The sequence below is a fragment of the Pezoporus flaviventris genome, unplaced genomic scaffold (assembly GCF_033815535.1).
Source record: "Pezoporus flaviventris isolate CSIRO_AGI_PZ_B2104156 unplaced genomic scaffold, CSIRO_AGI_Pfla_v1 ptg000029l, whole genome shotgun sequence".
Classification (NCBI taxonomy): Eukaryota; Metazoa; Chordata; class Aves; order Psittaciformes; family Psittacidae; genus Pezoporus; species Pezoporus flaviventris.
The window spans coordinates 19,137,839-19,148,761 of NW_026892577.1; the positions used below are offsets into that span (position 1 = coordinate 19,137,839).

The 10,923-nt window shown below is 50.4% G+C and overlaps 1 protein-coding gene across 3 annotated transcripts in view; it reads right to left on the reverse strand.

The window, feature by feature from the left end:
* The window catches only part of SLC4A3 (solute carrier family 4 member 3), a 34,410-nt gene extending 23,522 nt beyond the window's left edge, over positions 1–10,888 (reverse strand). Inside the window, exons 1-5 of one of the 3 annotated variants that reach the window (XM_061459439.1) lie at positions 10,777–10,791; positions 6,344–6,441; positions 5,602–5,742; positions 4,228–4,384; positions 436–758 (exon numbers count right to left, since the gene is read on the reverse strand). In XM_061459439.1, the coding sequence (XP_061315423.1) occupies positions 436–758; positions 4,228–4,384; positions 5,602–5,655 (534 nt within the window). In that variant the 5' untranslated portion in view covers positions 5,656–5,742; positions 6,344–6,441; positions 10,777–10,791. Of the gene's footprint in view, positions 1–435; positions 759–4,227; positions 4,385–5,601; positions 5,743–6,343; positions 6,468–10,776 lie in introns of those variants that run through there. The other 2 variants (XM_061459441.1, XM_061459440.1) reach the window with 2 other exon arrangements.
* Positions 10,889–10,923: the final 35 nt, after the last annotated feature.

The window sequence follows — 10,923 nt, forward strand, 5'->3', positions numbered from 1 at the left end:
CAGTCCTGACAGGAAGAGCTTGGGCAGGCAGCCTTCACCCCAGTCCCTGGCACACAGATCCTCCCCATGTCCCCACCTTCTAGAATGGGCCACACTGACTTCTCCCATACGATGGGACTGGCCATGTTGAGCCCTTCTATATCCTATACACCCTCAGAACAGACACACTGACCTTTTCCCAACTATCTTACGCCCCCAAAATGGTGATGCACAACCTCCCCAGCATCCATCCCAAGCAATGGCTTATCTACCACTGTCCTCATCTCTGCTAGGCAGGGACAAAACCACTCCTCTGACAATATTGCACAGCTACAGCCTCTTCCCCCTGAGCATCACACTCCTCCGACCATGTGCCCTGGCACTCTCTAGACATCAACCCTCTCTCCACCTCCCCCACCTCTGAGCCCCATCCAGATAGGGATGCCCTAGCCTTGCCTTTGGTTTGCTTGAGGGCTCCAGCTTAGGGGATGTGTCCTTCCCACGAGCTTCACCCTCAGACTCTGCAGAGATCTCTTTCTCCTGGGCCTCTTCTGCCTCAGATTCTCCTTCTTCTTCTTCTTCCTCCTCCTCTTCTCCCCCCTCCTCGTCCTCTTCCTGGATGGTGGGGGTGACTTCTGAGGGGGGTACTGAGGTTTTCTTCTTTTTTCTCCTCCTTTTTTTCCTCCTGCTGGTGTGGGGGGGCCTCTTTTGGAACTTGAAGGCAGAAGGGAGGTGAGTGGAAAGGGGATGATGGATGTGGTGCGAGGTTTGGCGGTGGACTGAGAGAGAAAAAGAGAGTCAGGGGCAGGAAGAGGCTGGGAGGAACCTGCCAGGCGCCCCTCCAGGAAATAGCATGGTCTGGAGATCAAGGGCCAGGAAGGGCAAGGAGAGCCACCAGCCCGCAGGGACATAGCTAAGCTCTTCCAGTGATGCAGCAGGCTATGACCAGCCTGGGGTGGCTGGGGAGGCAGCTCTTGTGCAGTGCTAAAACACCCCAGCGCAGCTCTACTGCCCTGGGGAAGGCAGGACCACTCTCCCAGTGTTGCCAAAAGCCATTTGCATGGCTATGCAGAGCTACAGTGACCTGCCAGAGGCACCATGCCCTTCCCAAACATGTTTCTTACATTCTCAAACAAGCATGATTTAGGCCCTTAACAGACATTCTAGACACATGGATTAGAGTTGGTCTTAGTGTTAGATTTACGGTTGGACTCAATGATCTTAAACATCTTTTCCAACCTAATTATAATTCCTATGATTTCTTTCCTGCATAGTGTTTTTTGAGTTAAATAGATGCACTTCATTTATCCCTCAGGCTTTGACAGCATGTCCCTCCTGCATACCCACAGGAACCACAGACCAAACCTTTTAGTGCAGACGCAGCCTAAGTCCACTCTCAGGTACCATGTGGGCTTCTGTCTACCAGCCTCTGAAATGCAGGTTCAATTAAGAGGCTGTCTTTTAAGAACCAGGGTAAAAAACAGGGCAGAAAGATTTTTCTTTAAATGAATCTACAAAGAGAAATTCATACGGACTTAACCTGAGTGTCGTGGGAATTACAGAGTGAGAAAAAATTAATGGCATCTCTGAGCCTTCACTCAAAAACAGCGATAAGGCACCAGGCAGAGAACAGCGTAAGCTCAGCATCTCCTGAGAGAGAGGTCTACTAGGTCTACCTGCAGATAAAAGGCTCCCAGTCTGCAGGATGCACAGATACTGGGGCTGAACCCAGAGCAGCTGAAAACACGGGGGGCACCAGCCACTTGGCAAAGGGGTGTTGCTCAGCAGCTCTTCCTGAGGAATTGTTTCCAGTCTGTTTTGACTTGGTTCCTTCCCCGCTTTCCTGTGACATGGCAGCAGAATCTGTTTATAGTGAAAACTACTTTCAAAGGGCATTTTCAATGGAAACTGTAACCTTCTCCCTGGGAGAGCCAGGCAGGTTCATTGTTCTGCTGTCATGTTTCCTTTCCTTTGGTTTCTCAAATTTTTTCTCCCTTGCTTCCCCCCTTGGGAACAACAGGGATATTTCACACACATCCCTGGTTCAGCAGGAGAGGCTTATGGCAAGATTAAAGGATATTGGGAATGGTTAAACATCAGCAAATTGGAAAGAGGTTGGGCTCTTTATAAACACTTTTTCTTCCAAAGTGTTCTTTACTTTGACTTAACTAGATGTACCCTATTAACTCTCAAGTTTTGGCAGAAGGGCCTTTGTGTCCCACTACCGCACTCGGGTAGCACTGCTCTGCATGCCACAGATAGGTCAGGCATGAATTTCTAATGTAAGAAGCAGCAAGGAAGGCCCCAACTGTACATGCGTTGCTCCTTCTACAGCACAAAGCTGCTGGTGAGGACAGCCCATCTTTCTTTTCTGGCTTGTTCACATCAGCCTGAGACAGTAACATTTAATTATTGGATCAGAAGGAAACCAAAGCATTGGGCTGCAGGGAAAGGCAATGATGGCAAATGCCTGATCTGGCACAGAAGAGGGGAACACTGGTCTTCACCCCTGCACTCAGGCTTCCTTGTGTCAACTGATCACATCTCCACAGAGTTGACTTCAAGGTGGGAAAAATATATCCCTCCCAAACACAAAAGGCTTCATGCCTCCCTCTTCTTCCTCCCTGTCCTCCTGCAACTCCTATGTGTCCAGCCCCTGCCTTCCTTCCCTGCATTGCCTGCCTGTAAGGAAAGTTATGGCCAAATCAGTGTTCCAGATGTCTGATTACACTTCTCAGTGAACTTGATACAAGAGATATGAAAAAGTAATTTGGATAGTGAGCTCAGAAGAAAGATCCTGTATATTAGGAATTCCTGGCTTTGAATAGGGCAGGAAGTATTTCTAAACCCAGAGAGCATTCACCTCCATGGGCTTGTATGTTATCTTTCAAACTCTAATAATCCAACCAGATCTTCCAGCTTTATGAATAAGAACTGCATAAAGCTTCTGATAACCAGATTGACATAATAACAGGGGTACATGAGGAGCTCAGAGGAAAACAAGCTTGGCTCTGACAAAGGAAGAAGGACTCTTCCATTTAGAAGAAAAAAATCCCAAACAGTACAAACCTCTAGTCAAATTTTCAAAGAAGCTTCTGCCATGCACGCTCAAGCCAACCCACACACCTGTGCATACAGGCAGAGCTGATGAGCAGGTACATCCTACAGGCACAGGACAGGTATTCATTCCACAGCAAAGCTATTAGCACCTTGCAGCCATGTGCATGAGTGACTGTGTGCTCAGGTGGAAAGCGTTATTTGAATAGACCTTCTATAGAGAAATGACACAAGCAGGAAGTAGCAGCTGGGGGGCACTACAGTAACTTTTACCAGCAAACTTTTACAACAGCTGTTGAAAATGAGGGGCCAAGCAGAATATAGCCTGGTGATGTGTTTGGAACATAATGTTCCTGATGCTGTACTCCATCAAAGATAAGCTGGAAAATAAGTAGTATAACACTGTGGAGAGCAAGAGTGGGAAACTCTCCCAACCAGCACTACTTGTCTGCAACACAAGCAGACTGCTGCACTGAGGCCTCCTCTTCCTGCCATTCACTGCTGTTACTACAAACTAATGTGACCCACCTACATCAGGCAATAGCTTATAGCCACTCTTGTGGGTACACTCTCATTTTACAGCCAAAATCAGTTTGGGCAGACTGGTTGCCTTCATCATGTAAGGGAATTAGAGGAATAAACATGTTGAACAGAGGAGTTCAGGTGAGGTAGCTACAGCATTTCAAATTCACACCCCATTTTTATTTTGCAGTCCTTTGAGCAGATAAACCTGATGGTTTCATGTTGCTATTTAGAAATATACAGGCATGTCTGACTGGAGCCATCTGCTTTCAGAATGGGGAGGACAGCCTGGCTTCTGGCCATATTTGGATGTTTCTTTGAAGCTATATGGAAGAAAAATAGTTTCAAACTGGAAATTTCAACATGGGGGAAGTGGCTGCAAAGATCTCCAATGCCAGGTCAGTGAATACCCCAGGCTAAGCTATGCTGCTGTATGACCTGGGCGGTAGCTACACCTGTAAGGACAGGTGAACAGGGAACAGACTGGGAAGAGGCCACAGACACAGGTGCTAAACTAGGTGTACAGAGCACTTTGGGAACGCTCTGAAGGGAGGAAATGAATAGGAGGCTAACACGATCTGCAGGATGCCAGAATAAGGCTGCAGAGCACATGGGGCTGAGCAAGGGTTGGTGGCGAGGGTGGAAGCACAAAGGTTCAAACCTACATACATTCAAAATCTCTCTCACTGTAGCTGCGTCTCTGCTTCTCCAGACTGCTTGACGCTGACTTGCTTATCAGGTCCCCAAATCTCTCGACTGACAAAGTCTTATCCAAGTCCTCATCGTCCTCGGCACCAGGAAAGGCCTTCTGTGCGCGATCTCTGCCCTGCACAGAAATCGCCAGACAAGAATCAAACACTGCAGACCCCTACAGCCCTCTGGATCCTCCTGCCCTGCAAACGGTGCTGGGCTTGCTGAGGAGCAACAGGCTCCACACAACAGGGCTGGGGCAAAGTTTCTCCCTTAGAGGGACAGCTCTGCTTAAAACCAAGAGCCAAAACAGATCAGCAACCCTCCAAGCCACACTCTGCAGAGATACCTTAGTGGTCCTCCACACCTCCTCTGAGTGGCAGATATCAAAGGACAATGTCAGTGCCTGTCTTTCCTACTGAAAGAGATGCACAGCTTTTGTTTAGCTGGGGTTTCTCTTTCCTCACATCTAACTACTGCCCTCTGGCCTTCCCTTTGCCCAGTCTGCCACCCCTCCCTGTCTTAGATCTCTTCCGTATTTACCCCTGGAAAACAGCATCCCTGCTCTGGTGAGCTGCCCTTGGGTCAGTGACCACCATGTGCCTTCTCACCATTTCTCTGCATTCCTAGGGCCTCCCCTGTTCCCCTTGGTGTGCTCTTTTCAGGCTTTCCTGCCTGTTTTCCTCTTGTTTCAGGCTACTGGTACTCCTCTGCCTTTTGCTGGTGGAGATACTCCAAGGAGAACATCGCCAAGTGACCCCTGTATTTTCGATCTCACGAGCAGCTGCAGCTGGTAAAATTTTCCGTCAATATAGCTGAAATGCCAGTGTGGAGCTGTTGTGGACTCCTGTGTTTCCATGGAAACAGGAGGAAGCCCAACTGTGACAAATCTGTGCTGGGCGGAAAGAGGGAGCAAGGCAGCTTTAGCCAAGTTGTGACTCTCCTCGCATACCCCAGCTGTGCCCCACAAGTGGCTTTGTATCTGTGGGTGAGACTGCTTCTTCTCTCACCTTAGCATGGGTGTCCCAAGCCCAGCCTACATGCGAAGAGTCTAATTGCAAGCTGTCCAGCTCCTCCTGCTGCTTGCCTACCCCACCCAATGGCATGTGGAGGCACAGGAACCCCAGAGAGCAACCTCTGGCCCGTTCTGGACCACAGCTTGCTGTCTGCATGCAAAGTGGATGTGGGCTTATGGGCAGCCTTGGGGTACCATTGTGCAGACCTGAACCCTGTGAACAGAAGCTGTGTCTCCTACTGCAGCAGGCCACCGGGACACGGGTCCCGCACTCAGCCTGGCAGGAGCATGGTCCCCAGGGAAGAGATGGCCACTCTGCTGCTTGATTCCCACCTCACCTGCTGCAGGTCGATGAAGACATCTCCTACGGGAGGGGACTCTCCAGCTGCCATTTTGGTTCAGGACCTAAAAGCCTGGACAAAATATCAACCCTTCTCTTTCACCGGCAGGCACCCAGCAAACCTGGAGAGTGGCATAACCTGTGGAGAGAGGGCAGGACAAGGGAATGTCGTGGGAGACGGCTGGCCACTGCCCTCACCCCCCCTGGCTCCTAACCCAGAGAGGTCACCTCACCAGCCCTTGGGGAACCTCTCCAGCATCACTAGGACAGGTCTGTCCCATGGTACATTGCAGTGAGGGAGCGAGAATGGCCCAGCTCACACTGTTTTGTGCACCAGCTCTAATAGTTCAAGGGCAGGCGGAACCATGTCCTGCCCTGAGTGACCTGCTGCGTGGATGGTGCAAGGCCCAACTGAGACAGTGGCTACACATAGCTCCTGCATGGCTGAGCAAGAGGAAAGGCTTTCTGCTCAGCCATCTCTCCCCCAGCATATCTGTGCAAAGCTAGGGTGCGAGTGGCCACCAGGGAAGGATAAAGTTGGCAAGATCAGGTGCTGGGAGGGCATGCTGGGAGCAGGCAGCAGAGTGGTCCTGTGCCACCTAGCTTTAATTGGGCAGATCCCAAAATGCCAGAAGGAATCTCAGATTGATCCGTGCAGGCCAGAGAGATTGCACAAGGACAAACAGCTCATCATTCAAACACCAAACACAAAACAACACATTACAGGGAAAGAGGCCAACCTTCAGACTGCAGATCTGTGCCCTGTCTGCACCAGCGTGGCTGAGGGATGCAGAAGACCCCACGGGCAGCCCGAGGGAGCACTATGCTCAATATGAAACTGCAAGTGAAGAACGCAGTGAGGTGCCACAGTTGACAAGGAGTGGGATGGAGACTAACACAGAAACATTTGTAGTCATATCACCTACAGCAACGGTACAGGCTGAGCTCAGCATGGGCTGCACCCCAGGAAGAAGTGGAGACAGCACAGAGACTGGCACTGGGAAGAAACAGACCTCCAAAAACTCATCTAAACTCAGAGAGAGTTTATATGTAAGCACATGCACAATATTGTGGACACAGGGATAAGCAGTCATCTCACAGCACAAGAAAAGGGACATTTGTTAAAAATACAAGGGTAGAATATAAATGAATTCAAAACTGGCAAGAGAAAACATTTTTTCAATGATGTCATCGAGGAGGAAAAACTGCAAAGTCAAAGGATAGCTTGGCCATCTCTCTGGGTAACAAGCTGTCATATCTATGACAAAGAAAACTAGAAGTTAAACCCATCTTCAGAACAAGCCATTCTCCATCTATGAAAGCTTTGGAAGAAGAATTACAGGTTATATCCCGGTAACCTGCTGAGGAGTTTACTATCTCATCTGAAGTACCTAGTGTGGGCCACTGCTCAAGACAGGCCACTGAAACCCTAAAATAGATGCAGGGCCAAGGCATCACAACTGGTAAAGAAAGGATTGGCTATTTGTAAGGAACTTGGGGTGGCAGTGTGCACTTGCAGCCCAGAAAGCCAACCGTATCCTGGGCTGCATCAAAAGGAGCGTGACCAGCAGGTCGAAGGAGGTGATCCTGCCCCTCTACTCTGCTCTTGTGAGACCTCACCTGGAGTATTGTGTGCAGTTCTGGTGTCCTCAACATAAAAAGGACATGGAACTGTTGGAACAAGTCCAGAGGAGGGCCACGAGGATGATCAGGGAACTGGAGCACCTCCCATATGAAGACAGGCTGAGGAAGTTGGGGCTGCTCAGCCTGGAGAAGAGAAGGCTGCGTGGAGACCTCATAGCAGCCTTCCAGTATCTGAAGGGGGCCTATCGGGATGCTGGGGATGGACTCTTCATTAGCGACTGTAGTGATAAGACAAGGGGTAACGGGTTAAAACTTAAACAGGGGAAGTTTAGATTGGATATAAGGAGGAAATTCTTTCCTGTTAGGGTGGTGAGGCACTGGAAGACGTTGCCCAGGGAGGTTGTGAATGCTCCATCCCTGGCAGTGCTTAAGGCGAGGTTGGACGAGGCCTTGGGTGATATGGTTTAGTGTGAGGTGTCCCTGCCCACGGCAGGGGGTTGGAACTAGATGATCTTAAGGTCCTTTCCAACCCTAACTATTCTATGATTCTATGAACTTAACATCCACAGCTACAGACTTCCTGCAAAAAAATGTTGCAAACACTACTACTTCAGGGAACAAAATGGCAACAGGGCTTTGGATAGCAGCTCCTGTAGTGGCAGAATCACTGAAAACTAGCAAAATGGTAAAGCTCATTTAACAAAAACAGTGCTAATGCTCAGCTCCACCTCTGTGCCACTAATGTGCCTTATGGGGCCTCCAAAGGAAACTGAAAACTATCAGCAACCTTATGAAACAATGCGCTTTGTTTCAGGTCAAGCTCAGGTTTGTCTGGAGCTAGGCAGAAGTTCACAGAGGCATTCATACTCCAGGCAGGAGGAAACCCACGACTGAAAGATCTGCTGGAAGCAATGAACTCTGCTGATTCCAGCTCTTCAATATGTTACATTGAGTTTAAAACTACACCCTGACTGCTTAAACAAAGTTAAAAGGAAGGGAAAATCCAGCACTTACCCTTTCTTTACCCACCGAAGCTAGGTATTCTGAATTATGCTGAAAATACGGCACTAATGACACTGCTGAACAGCTAAAAGCAAGACAGTTGTACTAGCAGTAAAGTAAGAGAGCTCTTGGGACTTGCTTTGAAATTTCAGAGGGAATGTGACACGCCCACAGGGTTTCCATCAATCCCCTGCTCATCACCATGTGAAAGCAGGACACCAAGCATGGGCACCCCGAGCCGGCAGGGCTTGGGGCAGAGCTGCTGAAGGGGGCTGTGCTTTAGGCTGAGAGAGGGGCAAGGGTGTGAGTCACATTCCCTGACGCTAACCCTATCGCCCTGCCCCTTTCTCGAGAAGGGAGAGTCAGCGGCCTGGGAGCACTGGTGCTCCCTTTCGGTGCCTTAGTCGATGGCTGGCCACTAGAGGCCACTTGCCCCTTACTCCATGCAACCTCTGGGAGAAAGGCTGGATGGGTCCGTATTCGGATTTGGCCTGGCTTTTCTAATACTTTCAACAGACGGAGTTCAGAGAAAAACAACAAAAAATTGCCAGTAGGCCAGAGGGATTGATTTATAAGGAAAGGTTAGGAGCTAAATTTGTCTAGCGCAATATGGGATGACTAAGATGGGGAGGGGACAAGCCAGCAGTCTGGAAAGATCTCAAGGGTGTTAAACGCAACTAAAGATTTTTTTTTTTCAGGCAGCCCTGCACAATAACACTTAGAAATAGGATAAAATTTAAGAGGAACTTAAAATGAGGACCAGGGAGAATTCTGTTAATGAGCACCATGCTGGAGCACCCAGCCTGCTGGCAGCACTGCCTGGGCTGCCATGAGAAGCACACAAGACAAAAGATAAAAGAAGAAAATAAAATAAAAAAACAAAAACGTAAAGAAAACTGAATGAATTATACCTTCATCCCACTGTATCTCCTGGTTATTGGGAGTACATGATTCAGCATTCCCACTAGAAGTAATTTTCAGTAATAGAAGCATCACGCCGGCAGGCCAGATTCAGACGGAGGAGGAATCCACAGCCTAACAACCTGTGCACACTCACACCTCCCCACTCTCTCTGCAAGCATATCAGTAAACACAACTGGTTCACCTAAATCACCATACCTCATACACCATCTGGGCTAAATGAACACTGAAGGAAAGTGAGCAGGCATGCACCCGCCACACTGGCAGCTATGGCGTCTCCCACATGTTGCTTCCCCCAACCCCCAAAGGCTGCTTCACAGTGCTAGTGCAGAAGCTTTCCTGCTTTGCTGAGAAAAACTCATCTGGTGTGTCTTGAGGGGCAGGGGCAAGCAGTTCACGCTGCCCCTTTGCTGTAAGGATGAGCCAGGAGGGCTACAACAGGCTGCCCCAGCTCAGGGGCAAGGGGCCGTATGGGGACATCATCAGGCCCCACACTCATCTCCTCAGCTCTTCCCTAATCCCCTGGCCATCAGGCTGAGAATAATTTAACTTTGGAGAGTCTAGACAAGGAATGGATGTTAAGATAAAGCCACAGGGGCAAAGCTGGCCTGGGGATAGAGGAGCAGAAGAGACTCTGGCTGACAGACACAGGCAGAAAGAGCTCAAAAAAGAGCAGGATGAGAGGCCTGGGAAGATTTTCCTGGGAAGATATACTGATGAGCCTGTCCACGGAGGAGAGGAGCACGAGGGGTGCTGCTGCATACAACGAAGCATTCGGATGCTGCTGTGACAGTCACAGCCTCAAAAGCTGACTAACAGGAGTGAGCTCCACAGCCTCTGCTTCTCCCCTGCCACAGCAGGAAGGGGGGGACTCACACAGGATGAAAAGATGACACACAAGACAGTAAACACACAAAGTTTTCAGGCATGAAGGATTTAACCTGTAGATCTCTGCCACAATCCTCTGCTGAAACTGATAATACATAAATATTTTATAAAGCTTAAATATTTCAGTGAATCCTCTACCCTGCTGAACTAGCCTGGGTAATCCACCATAGCCATTCACTTCTGAAGCACCTGCTCTGTTCCCTGACTTCACAGGCCCTTCACAGATGTACCAGATGGTACAAGCTTGCACAGCCACACAAACACACGAGAGCAAAACCCACTCCAAAACGGAACACCAGCACCAGACAGTGACAAAAAGACACCCTTCCACTGGATGTATGGACAGCTCTGACAGACACATGTACAGCTGGGGGAGCAAAGGGATGTAGGCAGGCATTGGGGTTGCACTGCACCATGTACAGTGCCACGCCAAGTCACATCATGCAACCAGTACGGTGTGGGGTACGGGACCACAGCACACCAGGCACCATGCTATGCACCATCCAACACTGGACACCACGCTGTGCCTGGGACTGTGCTGCATGCCATGCCATCCACCATGCCATAGACCACGCTGCATCATGCCATGCACCACGCAGCGCCCGCACCACACCATGCACCGTGCAGCGCCCGAGCGTCCTGCGCCCACCCTACCCGCGGGCTGCCCGGGCTCAGCGGGGCAGCGGCGCTCCCCACGCGTGTCCTCGGGGCCCGTGGGCTGCTGCAGCCGGGGCGGCGGCGAGGCAAGCGCCCGCGCTAGCCCCCGCCCGGCCCGTACCTCGCACCGCCAGAGAAGAAGAGCCGCCCGCCGCCGCGCCGCGCCTCGGCTCCGCCACCGCGCTCCACCCGACACGTGCCGTTCCGTGCCGGCGGCGGGCGGCGCTGCGGCCCCGGCCTCCCGCCGGCCTTGCGCTGGGCGCGGCGC